The sequence below is a fragment of the Malania oleifera genome, chromosome 7, assembly GCF_029873635.1.
Source record: "Malania oleifera isolate guangnan ecotype guangnan chromosome 7, ASM2987363v1, whole genome shotgun sequence".
NCBI lineage: Eukaryota > Viridiplantae > Streptophyta > Magnoliopsida > Santalales > Ximeniaceae > Malania > Malania oleifera.
In genome coordinates, this window is record NC_080423.1 from 62,375,652 (window position 1) to 62,398,290 (window position 22,639).

General features: G+C 36.8%; 1 protein-coding gene across 1 annotated transcript in view; it reads right to left on the bottom strand.

Annotated features, from left to right (window-relative positions):
• LOC131160047 (30-kDa cleavage and polyadenylation specificity factor 30) overlaps positions 1-22,639 on the bottom strand; it is a 65,654-nt gene that overhangs the window by 3,656 nt on the left and 39,359 nt on the right. Inside the window, exons 5-6 of the mRNA XM_058115350.1 lie at positions 6,030-6,098; positions 3,215-3,301 (exon numbers count right to left, since the gene is read on the bottom strand). Of these exons, the coding sequence (XP_057971333.1) occupies positions 3,215-3,301; positions 6,030-6,098 (156 nt within the window). The remainder of the gene's footprint in view (positions 1-3,214; positions 3,302-6,029; positions 6,099-22,639) is intronic.

Sequence of the window (22,639 nt, forward strand, 5' to 3'; positions counted from 1 at the left end):
ATCCTTAATCCTTTCATATATGCATACAATTAAAATTTGAAGCTGCAGTTTACTAACCAAATCTAATAAAAAAATTCACAAGCCCAAAATGCAGAAATCTCAACTAAAAAGTGCAGAAGGCACAAATGTGTCAGCCTTATTGTATATGTACTTGCCATTCATGAATTTTGTACTTAGACTATGAGTTGAGGCTTTTTAGGCACGCCTCGACCATGGTTTGAGTAGCGGTTACACATAACATAGTGTAATGGTTGCAGCAGTAAGTGCAGCTAGGAGTAGATGACGTTACACAGCAAGAAATGGCCACAGCGACCGTGGTTTTTTCTCAAGCTTGAACAACCATGTCTATATTGTAGAACAAGCATATGACCTAATATATGATTTCCAATGCATTTGGACCACTTTATTCTACCTACCAACACTATATAGTAGGATTGTAGGAAAGAAATTTAGTATTAACTTTAGGACTTGTTCGCTTGTGGAAGACAGTTCTACTTTTCAATTCCAAATTTTCAAATAATTGCAAAACACCACCTCGTTTTCCAGTTTTTGGAAAGTAGCAAAATACCTTTTTATTGTTTTCAGGATTTCATACATAAATTTTGAAAACACTGAAAAACAAAGGTGGCAGTTTTGTAATTATTTAGAAATATGAAAATGGAAAATGAAATTTTTTTCCAACTTTAAACATATATTTCACTTTTGAATTTTTAATGGTCAAAATCTTAAGAAATCTATACTATATATAAAAGTATGAATAATGTAAACGATCTTGTGGACAAAATATTCCTTAAAAAAAAAACCTATACTTACATATAGAGCTATAGAATTATGAGTAGCCTAAATTAATTTATCCACCAAGATATTTTATTTTCTATAAGACCAAGAATTTCTAAAATAAGTAGATTTATACACTGTATATAGAAGTATGAATATTTATATTGTTATGTGAACAAAAATATCTTTATCTTGCGAAAATATGACCAAATATTCCTAAAATAATTTCTATACTATATATAGAAACTAAATTCAACCAAAATTAGATAAAATTAAATTAATGTTTGAACCTAAAAGAAAAAATTGTCTCTTCAACATAGCCGCATCTCTTTTTGGGAGATCCACTTGGCTAAAAATAAAATAAACTAACAATATATATATATATATATATATATATATAATTCTATAATATGAATAAAATTACAATTAAGGTAATTATTTTATGGCCAAAATATCTTTATATTTTAAAATTAAAAAATCATAAAAGAAAGCAAATTAAACAAAAAGTAATAAAATTACATTTATAAATATATTTTAGATAAGCTAAATGTCTAAACCTAAAGAAAGAAACTCAATTTGGATAAACTAGCAGTTATACATATCATATATGAAAAAACCAAGTATAAGTTATTTTCTAGACAAAAATTTATGAAAGTGAGACAAAACATTACTAAAAAAACAAAATTCAATAAAAGTTACACAATTTTATATTTAAAAATTTTAGTTTTATGTTAATCTTTGAAATTTCTAAATATGTTAAGATTTGAACATAAAAAACTTCATTTGATTAAAAATAAATAAATTTGTAATGATATTGTAAATGCTAAATAAAAAGTATATCTCAAACTAAAATAGATAAATTTCTGTGATGTCTTCTAAAATTACTATAAAATGTCTGTCATCATTTACATAAATAATAATAATATAAAGAACTTCTAAAAGATAAATTTTGGAAATTACACTATAAATCAAAGAGTACCCTCCAAATAACAAACTCTAAATTATTTGAAGTTTAAGAAAAGTCATTAATTGATCATTAAGTAAAACAACAATTATAAGGACTTTAAGTAGCAAATCAAATTGCAATAAATTTATTAAATTTTTTTTCTCCATAATGTTATATTAAAACTAAATTTTAACATTTCATATAATTTTAATCAGAGCATTCTGTCGTATAATATCCTATATTTTAAAGATTTTTCATCTCCCTATATCTACGTGTCATAATAGTATCTCATGCCTACGTTTATATTGTACATTTTTAAATAACTTTGAATATTCATACTTTAATATTTTTATAAACTGAATTATGATAATAAATTATTAATTTATTTTAAATATATATAAATATATCAATATCTATTATTATTTACTTAAGTATAAATATATAGAATTTATAAATGTTTAGACAAAACATTATGAAGTGCTTCTTAATGTCCCGAAACTAAGCCTTTTTTCCCCAACTCTGTCAAACCCTTAATCGCATGAACACTCAATTGGAGACTTAGGCAAAACATAACGTTTCACCATTTCTTTTTCTTTTAAAGTGCATCTAAGTTATTCTTTTTCTTCAGTGCACTCTGATACCAGAACTGCAGTAAGACACAATTGAGGACTTCAACTCTCTCTTTGTGTTATCAGACAAACTCTCTCTTATCTTTTTTGCAACTGAAAATGAAAGCTTAATTCAGATAAAATTTAGTGGAGGATTTCTGCACGGTGGGCTGCTACAGCTCATAATGGAACTGTAACAGCTATTATGACAAAGCAGTCATTATGACTGACTTCTACTCAGCGCTAAGTGGTATCAGACAGCCAATTTCCCATTGCATTACGGCTGTAAGGTCCGTAACACTGCGTAATGCTGCTAAACCATCGCCCCAATTTGAGGCTTGTCTCAATTCACCTTTTGAAACATTGACGCAACAAATATTTCGAGAAATTATTTTGATCAGGTGAGAAATAAGCTTACCTTGCAACCATATGCACATACATAAACAAACAAATGGACACACAGATGCATGGATGCACAAACACACATATTTACCCTCAATGGAGGGAAAAATAATTAAGAGAGAGAAAACAACCAAAATAGAAAAATAAAATCCAACAACATAATGAAAACGACAATAGGGAAACAAGTGAAGATGATGAAAAAATATTACATCAAAGTATGAACAATTAAAAGCTAGTAACCCAAGGCCAAAGACAAACACTAAAATCAGATGCTATATTACCTCATCATCAGACAACATTGGGGCTTTTGGACAATTAGAATGTTCTATAAATTTAGATGCTAAGCAATAATGCTTCTTTATTTTAATCAATGTTTCCTAATGATTCATACATTTCTGTCCTAAACATCACCATACATTTCTAACCTAAACATCACCACACCCTCACCCCCCAGAAATAAAAAGAACAAATCCAAACATACCATAAGTTCACTGTCAGGCTCGAGATAAAGGAGAGAAGCTAACTGCTCCCCTATAGAAGGTTCTAGCTCCTGGCAGTCTCTGCTAATCTGCAATTTTTACAAAGCATAAGAATATGAGCAAACACAAATTGAAGTAGCATTAATATTGGCTGCATTAAGTGTATAGGACCCAAAAACAAATCAATGCAAATGTGGGAAAGTCACTTGATAATCACATATTTATATAGAGGAATTCTTCTCAGTTGTCTGCAAAGTATATTGGGACCATTAGCCAGAAATTTCATTAACCTTGTACTCAAACTTTACGTTTTTCCCACATTGCATGTTTTGGATCCCAGTTTATCATTTCCATTTATTCTTTGATATCACAATAAGTTATTTAGCCTTTCTTAACTGTGATTGTCTGACAACAGGTATAACCATAATTATCTCATTCTGTGACTAACCATTATCGTCTTTCATCTAATCCAATCCTAGCATATATAGAGCAACCTTGCGGAAGGAGGCAAACATGATCTGGTAATGGGCTTTGTCCCAATTACTACAGCTGTAGCAACATATTATCAAATTGGGCCCAAGATGCCCTTGCAATTTTTTTTTCCGATTGAGTGTCGTCAAGATTATTTATGATTTGTCTATTGATGTAACATTATATATATTACTATGAGTTCATGCCCGACAAGCTTTCCTCTTGGAAATTGGAATAGAAGTATAGAACCATTAACACTTGCGGTATTTTCAGCAAGCATTGCCATGAAAGTAGAGATCACCTGTTTTTTTATTGTGATTTTACTAAGGCTCTTTTTCACAAAGTACTTTATCTCCTTAAAATCCCAAGGTCTTTCACAAGCTAAGAGCAGGAACTACCCATCCTGCAGTCACTAAAACGCTGGCTTGGGCAGCAACTGTTTACCATCTTTAAAGTCACGAAATGCTATGCTGTTTGAGGTAACTCCTGATTCAATTATTTAATGTATTCTAGTTGATACACAGAGTATAAGCTTGTTCCTTCTAATAATAATTCCCCACTTTGCACTAATATATTTTTTTTAACTTCTCCTCAACAAAGCTCATGCTCTACAATTATTCTATGAAATCATTATGTATTCCCATATCTCTGACAGTAAAGACAGCTCAACATTGCCTCTCTACGTCAAATATTAAATTTAAGCTTGAGGTAGGACCTGTCGAGACATGCTCAGGTCAGCATAGAATGACTACGTCCAGTGATAGGCCTATTCAGAAAACAGCCTAATGCATTCCAACAATTAGTAAACCCAAGCCAGCACAATCTCCAATTAGGCCCCACCATATTATGGAAGCACGGTCCAACACTTTGACTGGTTTCGAGGTTGATTGCAGCTGACTTATTTACTAAAGAAACTCACAACATCCCCCCCTTCTCTCACTAACCTACGGGACAAAATCAGAAGTTCAAACCCAATGTGAGATTAGTATTTCAAAGCAAAAAAATCCATTCCAAAAATACAAACTCATGAACCCCTTACCTTTCTTTGCTTCCTTGTTACAAGGAATATAAATCTTAATGAACTCAAATTGAATAGGTTTAGGGTCTTTAATATTGTAAAATATTATTTCCAACAGTAAATTAATAATATGGTAACTTAGGGGGAAAAAAACAGTTAACATCTTGTGAGGTGCTGGCTTTGGTTCAGACCACTGGATAGCTGCCTAGCCATGAACAAGCCTAAAGCCAAGCCTAAGGGGTACAAAACTACTGAAAAACTGAAAACTGGACCGAAACCAAACTATTTTACACTTTGGTTTTGCTTTTAGGTTTCAGTTTTTGGTGTTGGTTTTTTTATTTATAAAATACAGATTTTGGTTTCAGTTCAACAAGAAAACAAACCAAAAAACCAGAATACAAATATAATTGTGTAATAATAACTTATAAATAATTTTACTTCCATATTGAATTTTACTTAGTTTCAATTTATTATTATCTCTTACAAAAATGTGATAAAAATTTTTATTTAAGTATTGGGGAGGGGTCGGGTTTTTATAGAGGGGGGAACAATCCTCCACCTTGCATTTAGTCCAAGCAGGGCAAAGGATTCTCCCCACCACCACCACCCACCCCAAAAAAAAGAAAAAAAAGTCCACAGCCCATGTAGGGGCGCAACAGTGCTTCCTGCTGCTGCGAATGCTACCCCTGCTGCTGCCCTGATGGCTGCTGCGAGTGCTGCCCCACACTGTCCCACATCAACTAAGAAGAATGCAAGAACCAACTCACTCTTATAAATACCCACCCCCCACCCATCAGCCAGCATGGTCGTGGCCCTCAGCCCAGGCACGGTAATTAACCTGTGGGTCAATTATTTTGCCCTGGATCCTTTTGGATGGTTTAACCATTTTAAAAAACCCATAATTAAGAGAACTGACTAGTTAAAATTGACTTTTTGACTCGTATGGAACCGTTAGTTTTTGGTTCGTTTTCAGTTTGAAAATTTTGAAAACTCATTGGTTCAGGTCATTGTTTCAATCATTGGTTTTGGCCAAAACCGAACCAAACTGAACCAATTAAATGTATAGTTTAACCAATTACTTGTCTTTTATGCACTTTATTCACAACATGTTAATAATAAGTCATGCAATCATATATCCAGTTAACCAGTTTCCAAATTTTCACAAAAATTTCCATGTTTTATTACTTTGCAATGTTTGAAGCCTCAAAATTTTAGTCAAAATAGAAATTTAAAATCTTGCTTCTACCCAGCAAGAAAAAATGAGAAAAAAATTTAAAAACAAAAAACAAAACAAGAGGATTTTCAACATAGTTTAAGACCCAACTAACCTTCACTGGCAAGTTCTCATTGTAGGGGTTCCTTAAATGGCGAGTTTTGTGAAATGACAATTCACATAGCTGCACATCAGAAATTATAATTAGCTCACATATCACAATGTACATGATAATTAGCATTTTCAAATTCATTAACAAATGGTATATAGTGTTTTATATACATTCAGTTAGTGTTGAGCTCACAATGTATTGCTCGAGTACATATTAAGATGCCAGATTTCAAATTGGAAACAGAACTCAGTATAAATACACAGTAACAGAGTAACTAAACAAGTCAATTTTACCCTGACTCCTAACTAAACAAGCCAAATGTGTGGCCCATCCACATGTGGGCCTGTATGCCCTGCGTGCTACGCACATCAGCCCATGACCATCACTTGCCTGTGATACACAGCATGACTCTTTTATCCAACACTTTTTGTGGACTCCAGTAGTCCCTCGCATCCCCTAGCAGACCTTAGGTCACAATCCTCCATTCAAAACCCATCTCTTTGGCATAATGAGTAAATCCCTTTCAATTGAGACATCAAGAAGAGTAGGCAGAATACCTTTGCAAAGGCAGCATGGAATCTCCTCTATTTTCTGTGCAAATTTGATTCAGCCAGAAATTTTCCCTTTTGGTACGTAGATGAATCTCTGTGATTCCAAACCTAACTTCACCTGCAATTGAAGAGGACTTTTCCTGAGGAGTGTAAAGCGCATTAGCTTACGACTGTACCAGAAAATGCTGAATCTCCCTGGTTCATTCCCTAACATCAGGCCTTCGCACATTCCTTGACCCACAATCCTCACATCTCCAAACCAGACCCTCAACCTTCTTTTGGGCACTTCTTTCAGCGTAGAAATTTTCTTCAATATCGACAGAAGAGTCGATCACCCAGAGGCATCCGTGCTCTCTGGGAAGTGTATGGATTTGCTCCATCCATTTTCTCTGAATTTTTCCACGTATGAGAAAAAGCCCCATTGGTTTGTGATCAGTACAAGAGCATGAAACCTCCATCAGTTTGTGTTCCATCTGGTTACAGTAGTAAATCTATCACATTCTATTTCAACCATATTCCTTGCTGCACTTAAGACCATAGCATGAGAATTCAAGTCCATGACACACACATCTAACCAACAAACTAATTGCATAGAATCCTGAACACGGACAAGAAATAGTAGAGAATAGAAGAAAGACAAGTCTAATCCGAATTAACATTAATCCCCCCCCCCCCCCCCCCCCCCCCCCCCCGCCCCCAAAAAAAAAAGGCTGTAGGATTAACAACTGAGGGAATGCATAATTAAGTAAAAGACCAATCCAACTACCCAACCAGGCACTTAAGCATACTCACCACGAGAATCAACACTAATACTAACAATCCAACTCTTCAACAATATTTATCATACCCCTTCTCAAAAAACTGCAAAATGATTGGAATACAGCATTCAAGACAGAGACTTCAGACTCAGACTGGGCCATAGTCATAGGCTTAATCACCTAACACTAATGTTATATAATTGAATCACTTTCTCCTCTCCTACCCCCGACCCTCCAAAGTGATGCACAACAAACAGTGGCCGTGTAGAGCAAGTTGTTGACCTCATGCTCAATGGCCAACAAGTCAATCTTCTGAGGATCAGAAGGGGCAGAAGGATCACCATCTTCCTCCAAGTGAATGAGGTGGACTGATTTTTCACCTCTTGGGAAGATTTTTGGGCTTGCAAAAAAATTCTTCATGGCTTCCAAGGGCAAGAAAAGGGAAGAAAACCCTAACGCTACAGCTCAAAAGAAACAGATTCAACAGGATCCTAGACTTTTCAAAAATAAAAGGAGGTGGTTGGAAGAGCATTGCATTCCCAGAGGGTTGACTCCATGGATGATGTAAAATTGTACAGCTGCAGAATTGCAGGTCATCACATTGCTCCTAGTTCCAAGAGACAAGTTATTGGCCCAGCAAAGAAAAAAAAGAAAGAGGTCATTGAATCAGCTCCACAGTGCTGAGCTCCGGTAGCCTTGACTCCTACTGCATCATTCAAGAAGCATCCACCTCTCGAGAACCCAAGTTTCTGAATCCCTCAAAGACAGTTTGCCCTTGTCCCCATAGTTGTTAGAACTGTAGAATTATAGATTCAAATCAGAATATTCGTGACATAAATTGGTTCAAATCACATGGGAGAATCGCAGAAGGTTGTGAATCAAGGTGAATTGTGGTGAATCAATGAAACGAATCTAATTATATGACTCAGATCAGACTCCTCTAAAACCCAACTTAGACTTCCTAAACTTTTTTCTGTTTTGCATGATGGGCTTCTATTTTGCCATTTTCTTGAGTTCTGTCCTCCAAGAGAAAGGAAAGAAGTCTGTTAGCCATCCCATTCTGCACCTTTTTTTTTTTTTTCTTCTATTGGATAAGATTAGAAGAAAACCAGAGCTAGAGAAGGACACCAGTCTTGAGAAGAAAGCCAAAGCTGACTAGGTGGGCGAGCTTTATGTTGGCACATTGCCTTCTCCATTCTCCAGATTTAAAGGTTTAATTTTGCATTATTTTTATATTTTAATGAATTTTGCTCATGTTTTTATTTACTTTTTATTTTAGTTTCTAGCGAAAGCCTATGCATTATAAATGTCTATCTTCTTTATTAAACACAATGAAGTTCAATTTTACATTAATATTTTCTTGATTCCTATTCTTATCTTTTTTTAGAGTCCATTTGGATCAAGGATTTTGTTTGGGAAATGGAAAGGAAAGGAAAATGAAAAGTAAACTGATTTTCCATTATATTTCTCATGGTATTAAATACTATTATAAAAAAAATATTCTAATATGATTAAAAATTACGAAAAATCAAATGCTAATGATGTGTTTAATCAAAATTTTGTTCATTAGTGCTATATATTTTATTTTCTTTCTCACTTTCCTTGATAACCAAATATGAAAAAGTGTATTCAAATTATCCTTTCCTTTTCATAATGTTTTCAGGGTCCCAAACAAGGCCTTAAAGAAAGCATACAGAATATTTTTATTATTATTTAAAATGTAAACTTACATCAAAATATAAGTTTGCTTTTTAAAAAAATTTCACGAGTCCTCATTTTTTTTTTTTCTTTTAGGATAACTTGAACTCTTAGACTTGGTGCTTTAGTTTTGGGTCACATAATACATGTTATAGTCCCACAGAAACTAGCTTAACTTGGTACTTGATTGATGCAGGGCTAGCATCATGGTTTTGCAGCCATGGAGAAATTACAAGGGAAGAAAGGGAAGGGAGGGGAGGGGAGATGAGATACCAGGGGGAAACTCACGTTCAATTCAATACAAATTCATTAACCCTACTCTTCTTAATCATTCTCCAGCAAGGGTCTTCCCAAGGTCTTGCTTCTTGTCCTACATCAACTCCCCCTCAGGCAGAAAAAATTCGGCCTCAAATTTTGAAATGTTAAGAAGATCAAAAGGGAGAAGCAAACTTGGACTCTTCAAAAGCTAGCGCTTGAATGAGACAAGAAACCATGTTCCATTGGCAGCACCTTAGACTTGACTTGAGAATTAGCATCAATGAACTCATCGGGGATGACAAACTCTACAATATGAATGTTTGACTTTGGATGTCTTCAAACACATTCATCGCCTTCCTTGTAATGTCTTCAAGTTGAGTAACTTTGGCATGATCAATAATCTTAAATTCTTTGTCCTAGTTGGTTGGTAGAGCAAGCTTCAAAATGATTTTCTTTCCATGATAGTGGAAGATATGTCTTGTCATGTCCTTGAGTCACCCTAATCATCCAACCAAAGAGAACAAAGGAGTACATGGCCAATCTTCATAGGCATGATATCACACAAAACATTAGCCAAATATTCACCCATTTGGATAGTAACCAAGCATCTTTTGCAAACATGTATAGTAGATTTATAGACCCAAGTTATCATATAGGGCTCTGGGTGAGGTTCCAGATGAAGTTGCATTCAAGTGACTCCATTTATGTAAGCCACATTCATTGGACATCTTCCATCAATGATGATTTGCAAACTTTTTCTCCATATTTGAGAAAGGAACTGAACAGCCTGACATTGTGCTCAAAGTTTGGCAAATGGCATTCCTTTTTTCCTATAATATTTGTCACCATGTTGCTGAATTTATGCATATATGCTGCAGCTATATATTACCAACAGCCCTTTAACACATCCCACAAGCCTAACTCCCAATTTCTCAAAAACTATCTTCAATTCACCTTGATATTGATTGTCCTACTGAAATGAAACAAATTGAAAAAGAAAACTCACAAATTACAGCAACAAAACCTGATTTTTAACACTGGAGTGACAATCTCTAGGGTTTCATGCCAAAAATTATTGCACTTTCTTGCAAAATATTGTGTCCACAATCAAAATATCTCCTTGCAGCTCAAAATATCGCAAAGAAAACAAAAAATATCATGGCTGGGCAATTTCTTGCGAGACTAGAAGCAGGAAGAGATTCTGGCAGACACTCTCACTTGCAGTTGCAGACGTAGGCGCTAGCAATGGTGCTCCAGACTTTTCAGGTGAGGGTAGATCAGGGGGTTTAGAATCCAGTGGTGGTGGCTGTATGTCAAAATAACTCCAGCAAGGGTGGATTTGGAAGAGGTTTGCAGCCAGAGAAGTTTGGCCGGCGCATCAGGCCACACGACTGATTGTACAGCGATGCAATTTTGAGGGGAAGAATTTCGGAGGTTTATGTTTTCAATAGAATGGGTGGTGTTGCAGGATGGTGGCTGGAGACTGGTGCTCACACAGACAGGGTCAGAAACTGCAGAACTACTTTTTTCATTTTATGAAATTTCAGAACAGAGAAAAATCAGAGAGAGAATGATGGAACAAAAACAGAGAGAGAAGAAGACAAGAAGGAACAATGAAGAAGATGAAAAGAAGAAGAAGAGAGAAGATTGGAGGAATTGCCGGACAGAGACTGCTGCAAGTAGAGGAGACAGCAACAGAATTCAGAAATCCAAGAGTTGAGAGAATTATGGAAGATATTGGAGGAATTGCTGGACAGAGACCGCTGCAAGTAGAGGAGACAGCAACAGAACTCAAAAATCCGAGAGTTGAGAGAATTATGGGAGAGAATTATGGAAGAATACAAGAAGAAAAAGAGTGCAGAGTGCTGGAGGGCAGAATGCTGCTGAGCAGCACGGAATTATGGACAGAACAGGAGATCAGAACAGACAAAAAAAGAAGAACAAGAAGAAGAAACAAGGAGAAGAGTGAGGGAGAATGGGTGGACCGTGATGGAAGAATGGAGATAGTGGTTGGGCCCTAATACCAAATGATGCAGGGGCAGCATCATGAATCTGCAGCCATGGAGAAATTAGAAGAGAAGGGAAAGGGAGGAGAAAGCGATACCGGGGGGAACTCACGTTCAATTCAATTCAATTCAAATTCATCACTTCAATTCAATTCGAATTCACCAATAACTGCCAACAACATGGCTTTCACACACTATTTATGAGAAAGCCTCTCCACATGAAATTACATATAAACTCCCAACTACATTACATTACAAACATAATCCTAGAATACACAAATACCGCAAACAAGCCCTCGAATACACATAATACTCTGACTAAACTAAACAAATAAAAAACTACTAACTTAACCCAACAATTCCTCAAACCTAGTCTTCTTAATTATTCTCTAGCAAGGATCTTCCCAAGGTTTTGCTTCTTGTCCTACATTATTGATAGAGGTGAAATGGTTAGATCACAATACATCTTGTTTATAAGGCTAGTTTTCCCTTTTATATCAATATATGTTTGAGTTAAACATATCATGGTAGGATTAGACCTACAAAACTTGCTTCAAAGGCAAGTGCCATTCCAATTATCAACATGGTTGATCCATATTTGTTGAAATTTCAATGTATATTTTGCTATTTTACTTCTTGTACAAACATCATATATGCAAGTCATTTGGAATCAATTTTTCAAATTTTGCATCAAATCTTAATGATTGGATTCGACTCTCAATTCTTGACTCATGAAATTGGGATTTCGATTCTTTTTTATTTTCTTTTTGGATGAACAAAGAAAATTTATTAGAAAGAGCAGAATGTACAAACAAAAAGGAAAACAGGGAGAATAAAAATCCTCCCATTACATCAAAAGAAAATAATTACATTACTTCTAGAATGAATCCAAACCAACTCAATGCAAAAGAGCCAACCAGTCCCTCTGCATGGTGGAAGAATCCAAAGAGATATGGTGGAAGAATCCAACACCCACAATGATGCGTCCTTTGACAGGTTTGAAGAAAAGGCTACGAGCCTCTTTGAAGAAATTGAGAAAAAAACAAAAAAAAAAAAAAAAGAGGGAAAGTTTTGTCAGAAGACAGAGTGCAACAGGGAAAAGGTTTAAAAAAAAAAAGGTACTAACAGATGGCAGCCCACAGTTTCAACTAGCTAATCTTCTCTGGAGCAGGCTCAATACACCTCTCAGGCTTTGCAGGTCCTGTTAGAAATCAGGTACAAAGCCACTGGATAATTTTATTGGTCAACACATTGATTCAGGTAAATTTCCTAGCAAACAGGCCCAAAGAACATTTAATAATTTCAATGGGCGCATGGATTCAGTTAAGTTTCCTAACACTCAGGATCAAAGCTCATCCTATGAACAGCTGATGGATCCACTCATTTCTCCTATCTGAAGCAGGCCTGGTCTCCTTACCCAACTGTGCAATATGTTGGGGGCAATTTCAGTTCTATTTTCTGGACCGGACCAAACAGTACAGTTCGACCCATCTCAACTGGAACCAGTCACCAGGCCAGTCTGATCAACCTTGCAGAACCAGAAATTCCGCACACTGGAGTTAGGCTGACCTGGTCTGAACTGGCCAAAACCGGTCTGAATCAGGGCTGGAGACAAGTCAACCCGCCCTTCCCTATAAAAAGATAATGCTCTGGTGAAAGGGAAACACCCGGGTTCGAACCCAGGACTGTGTAAACAAGAATGAGAACAACAAACCACTGTACCACTTCCATTTCTTGCTTCTTGAGGAAGTAAAAGATATATTTAATAATTATCATTCACTGTTTGACTTGTTTTGCCATTAAGCTCATAATTCATTTAACTTTCTTCCAAAACAAATAATATTTGTGTAATAAACACATACACACACATAACGCTAACATTCAATAAACACACATACACACACCAGCTGTTTTCAAATAGTATTTTTTTGGACTAGAGGTAATATAATAAATTTTAAAAGATATTCAATAAATATAAGGAAAATAGTTCAAGTTTTTATTTAGATGACTGTTAGTGGTTACCTTAATTGACAAATATATGGTGAATTCAATTAACATCTTCATGATATTATTATTTGTAAAAATGTTATTACATACAATTTTTTTTTTTTTTTAAACGACAATGTCCGAGACGAACACCCTTTGGACACTCGACTAATCCACCAGGATAATGGGCCCGCCCCTCTACCAATCCACCAAAATAATGGACCTGCCCCTCTACCCTTCTCCACTTAAATATCATGGTATTATCTCAAATGGAAAGTCGTAGCCCCCAAGACTAGAACCCTGACCATATAACTAGGAGAGTCTTGGGTTTACCACTTGAATCACCCTTGGGGGGCAGTTATTACATATAATATTGTACATACCCATAAATAATATGATTATTATTTCACAATGGCATTACTAGCTCGACTACTACAGGCCTGACCGACTGGTCCAACCAACCCAATGGCTTCACAGTGTTGGTCACCGGGATGGGTTTTAAAACCTTGGCAAGAACCAAGAATTAAGAGGAAAGCTTTTGGAACAGGATAATGGATAGAAATGGGACCTCACAGCCAAAAACATAATAGGGAGAATCTCTTAAGTGTAGCAGAAAATTCAATCACATGGAGATGAGAATACTGAGGGTTTTAACAATGCTTCATGTCAAGAAGAAAGAATTTCGGTTTTCTTTTCTTTTTTTCTTTTTTTTGTTTTCACTACCATGAGGATCTCTTTCTTAATATATTTCTTTTGCGATCAAAGAAGAAAAAATACTAACAAATATCTCAAACGGCTAGAATTCTTAGTGTATTATGACAAAAGTGGAGCAGTTTCGGACACGTAAGATGCCGGTAGAAACTAGGGGCTATCGGTGAAATGGTGTAGATGAAATTGAATCATGGAAAGTTAGGGGCCTGAATGACAGTTCAAAAAGGACAATGGTTAAATGTTTTCTCAAAAGAGTGGAGAGGTGACATAATATGCTTACAAGAAACCATAATTGAGTCTACAAATAGGTTATGATCAGTAGCAAATAGGGGCATAAACACCGCAAATGGAAGTATCTAGGAGCTACTGGAAATGTACGTGGTTTTCTTGATTGGTGGGAGGGGAAATGTTGTGGATATGCTGGAACACACAATCATTGGGGGACCCTCCAGACAGCTACGGTGAATGTAGTTCTTTGAGATCAAAGTAGAATGGGATGCCCTTTCAGTCATCAAGGCAGAATTCAACATGGTCTTATATCCTCATGAAAGAAACAGTGGAACTTTGAGAGTATTAACATGAAGGAATTCCTTGATTTTATCAACTTAACTTCCCTCATTGACCCACTCCATCTAGGTTTCTCTTTCACTTGGTCTAATTCTCGAGATCATCTCCTACTCAAGGATTGCTAGGTTCTTAATCTCAACAAGATGGGAAGAGCACTTTCCAAAGATGACCCAAAAATTCTCCCAGGGCCTATCTCGAATCACTTCCCCATCATTTTGGACAAAGGCATAATTAAACAAGGACCAACTCCCTTCTCATTTGGGGAAACTTCAACACAGTCTTACTGTCGAATATTTTGTGAATGGCCAAATGAATTGTCCTTAAGTTCTGCATATTATATATAGACTTTATAAGAATGCTATACATGGAAAGTAAATAAGGTCTAGCATGATTCTAGCCCTATACAAGTAAACTATAATCTGTCAAGCCCTACACATGAAAACTAAATATATGCTAACCATACAAAATAATGAATTGAGATATAAGGAAATAAATGTGGGCTGAAGTAAGGAAAGAAATCGTTTGCTTTGCTATTTGCTGTTCCGTTGACAGCACCCCCTCAAATTGATGCGGGTTGATCAACAAGCATCGATTTGCTACCAAGGAAGCAATGTTAGTGACAAGTGAGAGCCTTGGTGAAGATATCTGCAATTTGTAATTCAATGGAAAAGTGTGGAAGAGTGATAACACGAGCTTCAAATGCTTCACGGATAGAGTGACAATCGACTTCAATATGCTTCATGTGCTCATGATAGACAGGATTGACCGTGATCTAGATAGCACTCGTATAATCAGCATATAGAGGTGTAGGATCAGTCTTTGAAAAATCTAGCAAGCAAGCAAGCCTTGAAGCCAAGTAATTTCAGAACAAGCAAGAGACATCGCCCGATATTCAGATTTTGTCAATGACTTAGAAACTCTGTCTTGCTTCTTACTCTTCCAAGAGATCAATGCACCACCTAAGAACACACACCAACCAGTGATGGAGCAACGTGTATCTGCACAACCAGCCCAATCAGCATCGCTATAAGCAGCAAGGCGAATAGAATTGCCTGCAGGGAAGAATAAACCACAAGCAGAAGTGCCCTCAACATAGCGTATGATCCTACGGACAGCAGCCAAATGAAGATGACGAGGAGTCTGAAGAAACTGGTTGATTTGCTGTACAGCAAAAGAAATGTCTGGTCAAGTAATGGTGAGATAGACAAGACTACCCACCAACTTCCGATATAAACTGGGATCAGCGAGTAAATCACCCTCCTCTTTGCGAAGCTTGACATTTAATTCCATGGGAGTATCAATAGAAGCACCCTTCTGAAGGCTAGCTATGGCCACCAAGTCACTAGCATACTTATGTTGATTAAGTGAAATACCTAAGGGACTACGATTCACCTCAAGACCAAGAAAATATGTGAGAGACCCAAGATCTTTCATATGAAAGGAGTCTGAGAGATGAGTCTTGAGCTGAGCAAGTAAAGCAGAATTGAAACCAATAATCACAATATCATCAACATAAACCAAAAGAACAACAATACCCATGTCTGATTTTCGAAGAAACAATGAAGTGTCATACTTGCTCTGCTTGAATGAAAATTGTAATAAAGTGGTGCGGAATTTATCAAACCAGACCCTCAGAGCTTGTTTGAGACCATAAAGAGAACGACGAAGCTTACACACATGTGAAGTCGGAGCGGGAAACAACCCCGAGGGTGGCTTCATATAAATACACTCTTTAAGATCCCTGTGAAGAAAAGCATTCTTGGCATCCATCTGATGTAGTGGCCACTCACTTGAAGCAGCAATAGCCAAAATCGTACGAACAGTAGTCATCTCAGCCACAGGAGCAAAGGTCTCTTCATAATTGACACCATATTCCTAATTATTCCCAAGTGCAACAAGGCGAGCTTTGTAATGATCCAAACTTCCATCAGATTGGACCTTGACTAAGTAAACCCATTTACAACCCAGAGGAACAATGGTGGGAGGACAAGGCTCAATGTCCCAAGTGTGATTGGCCTCTAGGGCAGCAATTTCTTCCTGCATAGCTTGTCGCCAACAATCATGCTTGGCAGTGTGTGAGCAGAAAGTGAAAATATCGAAATTGGACAATGCAGTAGTAAGAGCTGAAACACAGTTACCAGAACTTTAAGAGGGTAACCTATACCAGCCCTAGGGTATAGACACTCGAGAACGACGACGCACCAAAGGCTCTGGAGGTTCTGCAACTGACTGAATCTGGAGCGTGGTAGGATCAGATATCGGATGAGTGACCGGAAGAGACTGTGAGCGGGGGCGCTGCGTATACACAATACCTGGTTTAAAACGAGAACTAATTGGATGAGGATCCGAGAAATGCTCCTCAAAGGAGGGGAGAATCACAGTAGGAGAGGAGGGTACAGAGGACACAGGAAAGAAATGTTGATTTTCAAAGAAAATAACATTCTTAGAAATGCGTGTACGATGTAATGTAGGATCATAGCAAACAAATCTCTTTTGACACACATTGTATCCCAAGAATGCACATCAAACAGATTGAGCAGATAATTTATGTCGCTCATGAGGAGGTAAATGAACAAAACATACACAACCAAAGGTAAGGACGTTATCGTAACTAGGTTGCTTAGCAAATAAACAAAAATAGGGAGACTCCATGAGTAGGACTTGAGAAGGTAAACGATTAATCAAGTAGCATTTTTCAGAGCCTTAACCCAGAACAAGGATGGAATAGAGGATTCCAGGAAGAGAGTACGGACCACATATAAGAGACGACAATTTTTTCCATTCGGCTACTCCATTCTATTGGGGAGTAGCAGGACATGAACGTTGATGAATAATGCCTTTAGAAGCCAAAAATGCCTGAAACTCAGTAGACACATATTCAGCACCAAAATCTACGCGTAATGTCTTAATAAAAGCAAAAAATTGATTGTCAACATACGCTAATAACTCAATGAAAGTACAAAAAACGTCAGATTTAGAGCAAAGAAAGTAGACCCAAGTAAATCTGCTACGATCATCAATGAAAGTCGCATAGTATTTAAATGTTTCATGTGAACTAACCGGGGAAGGTCCCCAAACATCACTATGGATAAGCTCAAAACATTGAGAAGCTCTACTAGCATGCAAAGGGAAGGGAAGAGTTTTGCCTTTACCAAGTTTGCAAAAGGCACACTCAAGAGATAAAGAAGAACGTTCTTTATTACCAAGTAAACCAAAGTTCAATACATGAGATAAGATCTGAGTATTGGGATGGCCTCAACGACGATGCCACACCATACTAAGATCTAAAACATTCTTACAAGCAAAAGACTTAATAGAAGAAATTGGAGAATGTGCTAGAACAGGCAAAAGTAGTGGAAACAAGCGCCCCACTTTAGGTCCGTTCGCAATCGGCTCCCCCGTTACTTGATCCCGCACAACACAATCATTACTAGAAAAATTAACAGCACAACTATTATCAACTAATTGATCAACAGAAATAAGATTCATGGAAAGCTGAGCAGCAAGAAACACATTAGTGAACTTTGAAGAGGCATCTCCGACAACAACTATTGGCAAAAAACTATCATTGGCAGTCTGAATAGCAGATTGACCAGCGTAGGGCCGAACATGACACAAGGTAGTGGGATTATTGGTCATGTGATTAGAGGCACCCGAGTCCACATACCAGAGATTAGTAGAATTGTTAGCTTGGAGCCCCATTGCTAATAATGCTGAAATTAGCATCTATTGCACCATTTCGGGTGTGCAATAATTCACTGGAGGAGGTGAAGGAACAAAGAAATCGCCTGAAGAAGAGCCAGGGACCGCAAAAGTCACTACGAGGAGTACACTAACAGAAATCTGGAATGCATGGGCTTGATGATTCTACGGGCGGATACGACATTCTTTGATAATGTGACCATTCTTCTTGCAATAAGAGCATAATTTCTTAGAACAATTAGCATCGATATGTCCAAATTATTTGCAACAAAAACACTACAAAGTACTAGAATGCGTAGGCGGTCCTCGTCGTTGAGCATCGTAAGCCACAGGGACAGACCTGGAACTACCATGAGATTGTGGCAGAGTAACTTGAGTACTAAGTAGTTGTTCTTCATGAAGTAAATCACCAAAAAAAACATCCAGAGAAGGAACAGGAGAGAGATTTAGCAGAGACGAGCAAACAGATTCGTACTTGGGATGGAGTTTCATAAGAAACTGATCACGTCGACTAGTCTCGTGAAGACGTTGAATAATGGGAAGAAAAGCCACAGGAACATCCGCAGCAACCAGATCAAAATATTCATTCCAAAGAGTCAAAAACCCCAAACAATAGTCTTGGATGGAACGATTGTCATGTTGAAACATGGCAATCGCATGCTCTAACTGAAAACGACGGACACCATTATCTTGATGATATACTGTTTTTAAATAAGCCCACATGGATTGAGCGGTGCGATAAGGTCACAAGTTGGGGACAATATGTAGCTCAACCGAGCGAAGAAGACAAGATATAATCTGAGCATCAAGCACAGCCCATGAAGGACAAGCTGCGGACTCCTTGGATTTATTAGGATTGGGTGCACAATCCGTGCCATCAATATGACCCCAAAGATCTTTTCCCTTCAGGAAATGTTCAAATTGAAAAGCCCATGTAGAATAATTGTTGCCCATAAACTTGGCACACACAAGTACGGAGTCCATGCTAAATAATGGATAAAATTGAGAAGCCCAAAAAAAACAGACTGTGCCAAAAAAAACAGACCATCAGAAAATCTAGAAGCCCAAAATAAAAAACCCAGGTACCAAAAAAAAAAAAAAAGAAAGAAAAAACCAAGAGCAACCTCCCTGCACAACAAAATTAAATCTTAAACCAAAAAAAATGCACTAAAAATTATATCTTGAACCAAAAACCTGCTGTGCCAAGAAGATAAGTGCCAGAAACAGCAACAGAAAGCTGTTGCCTGCTTGCCAAGAGTCACAAACAGAAACTGGAGAAATAAGTGCAAAACCAGAAACCTGCTGTGCCTGCTTGCCGAAAGTCACAAGCCTGCTTGCCGAGAGTCACAAACAGTAACAGAAACAGGAGAAATAAGTGGCAAACCAGAAACCTGCTGTGCCTGCTTGCCGAAAGTTACAAACAGCAACAGAAAACTGTTGCCTGCTTGCCAAGAATCACAAGGACATAAACTGGAGGAATAAATGGCAACCCAGAAACCTGCTGTGCTGACAGCCACACAAGCACAGAAGTACCGAAAGAACAGAGAAAAATTCCAGAAGAGAAAACAAAACCACAACAGCCACGAAACCAAGCAGAAAAAAAATCCAAAAAAAAAGAAAAAGAAAAACCTAGCAGTAGGCTGTCTCTGATACCATGTCAAATATTTTGTCAATGGCTGAAATGAATTGGCCTTGAGTTTTGTATATTATATAGACTTTACAATAATGCTATACATGGAAAGTAAATAAGGTCTAGCATGATTCTAGCCCTATACAAGTAAACTATAATTTGTCAAGCCCTATACATGTAAACTAAATATATGCTAACTGTACAAAATAATGAATTGAAATATAAGGAAATAAATGTGGGCTGAAGTAAGGAAAGAAATCTTTTGCTTTGCGGTTTGCTGTTCCGTTGACACTTACATCCTCAAAAAAGATATGATGGAACTTCAAATAGCATTAGCATGAAGGAATTCCTTGATTTCATCAAATCAAATGCCCTCATTGACTCACCCCATCTAGGTTGCTCTCACTTGGTCTAATTCTCGAGAGATCCCCTCCTGCTCAAGGATTGCTAGGATCTTAATCTCAATAGTATGGGAAGAGCACTTCCCCAAGATGACTCAGAAACTTCTCCCAGGACCTATCTCGGAATCAATTCCCCATCGTTCACAGGAAGAATTAAATGAGGATCAACTCCCTTCCACTCTGAAAACATGTTGCTCAAGCATGAGCACTTTAGTAACTCAGGCTGTGGTGGTCCTCACGACATTTCAAAGGGCAAGCAAGCTATGTGGCTGCTTCTGGACTCAAGGGACCGAAAGAAAATCTGAAACAGTGGAATAGAAATAAGTTCAGGAGTATTCATTTGAAAAAGGATACAAAAAGTTTGTGTCTCAAGGAGCTGGTTAACAAAGAATTTGCTCAAGGCTTTAATGCTGAAGATAAGGCAGAAAGACTGCTTCTCAGAAAAAGCTAGCCAATGTCATTAACATGAAATAAACAAATGGAGACATAAATCTACGGCCTTGTGGCTGAAGAAAGAGGATTAAAACACTTCTCCACTGAACAGAAAATGCCTGTAGAAGATTCAACATTTTGAGCAGAACTGTTATTGAGAGGGAGATTCTGGTTGAAGAAGATGCCATGAAGAAGGGAATTTATGATTTCTACGAGAACCTCTATTCAGAACCCAAAAATTGGAGACCATGAGTCGGTGGAATCACTTTCAGCATCTTGAATCCTTCCACTGCCCAGTGGCTGGAAAAGCCTTTTAGGAAGGAGGAAATTCTTTAAGCCCTCAAGGATTATAATGGTGACAAAGCAGCAGACCCTGAAGGCTCTTCCTTTCTTTCAAGCAAATTGGGACCTCCTTAAGCAGGATATATCAAGATTTTAGAATATTTCCACAGAACAGAAAATATGTTAGCAGCCTTATCTTTTGTTGACCAAGTTCCCTACGAAAGCAGGTGCCTTAAACATAAAGAATTTCCCACCTATCAGCCTAGTGGGGAGTATTTACAAAATCTTATCCTACGTGCTCAACTCAAGGCTCAAGAAAGAAATTCCAGGAGTCATTGGACAGCACCAACATGCTTTTGTAGAAGGTAGAAAAATATTGGATGCTGCCCTTATAGCCTCCAAAGTTGTCGATGCCTCCTCCATTACAAGAAAAAGTAGGGTGTTTGCAAGCTGAACACAGAAAAAGCTTTTGACCATGTTCTCTTCTTATTAAAAGAATGGCCTTTGGCAATCTTTGGCATCAACTGGATATATCAATGTCCCCAACTTTTTCAGTGCTCATTAATGGCTGCCCCTTGGATTTTTTTCAAATCTTCTAGAGGGTTGAGACCACGGCCCTTAAATTTCTATGAAATTGTTGAAATTTCCATCAAAATTTCTGCTTTTCCTCAATTTCGAAATCAAAATAGCAGCTATTTCTGTTTTACAAAAATTCCATTCAAAATTTCCACAAATTATCAAACATATTTCGAAATTTTGAAATTTTAAGTATAGAATGAAATTTCCAATCCAAATTTGAGATTCAAAACCCAAACTGAACTCTCTCTCTCTTAATTTATCTTCTGGTTTTTTTTCTTTTATACTAAAGATTATTACAAGATGGATATGACTTATAGCTTTCAGACTTCTGAAAATATATGAAAAACTAAAACTTATACATAAGCTACAACATTTTATTTGATTTTTGTGTCTAAATTATCGACCTTTTTATGCTTAATAATATATGATTTTTGTGAATTTCATTTGTATTAATTAAATATGTTTAATATGATAATTGTATTACAGTTATTGCACCTTTTACCATGCATACATGTCCTTGATGTATTCTATTTATAATATTTTAGTTCTAAATCATGCATTAATACGCTTATTAATAGTTTCTAAAGTTTGATAATAAAAAAAAATCCATGCCTTACTACTAATTTCCATCATTTTTTAAAAACCAAAATGGAAATTGACATTGACATCAAAATTTTCATTGAAATTTCTGTACTTTTGAAGCCTTTAAACATTGTTTGAAATAGAAAATTTAAGACCTTGGTTGAGACACAGATTCCTCTCCCCCTTATTGTTCATCATGGTGATCGAAGTGTTGAGCCTCTAGTGCACAAAAGCCATTGGTGAAGAGCTTCTCAAGGGTTTTAGCATTGGTAAGAATAGAATAGAAATGAAAATCTCCCATCTCATTTTTTTTTTACGACACCATTATCTTCTATGAGGTGGACCTTAAGAAAATCCTATATTTATGGTGTATTCTGAATTCTCCTCTGTTTTGAAGCTGTCTCAACTCTTGAAATACGCATGATTGGAAAATTGAGAGCTTTGTGGATTTCTTTAGCAGCATTGGGAAA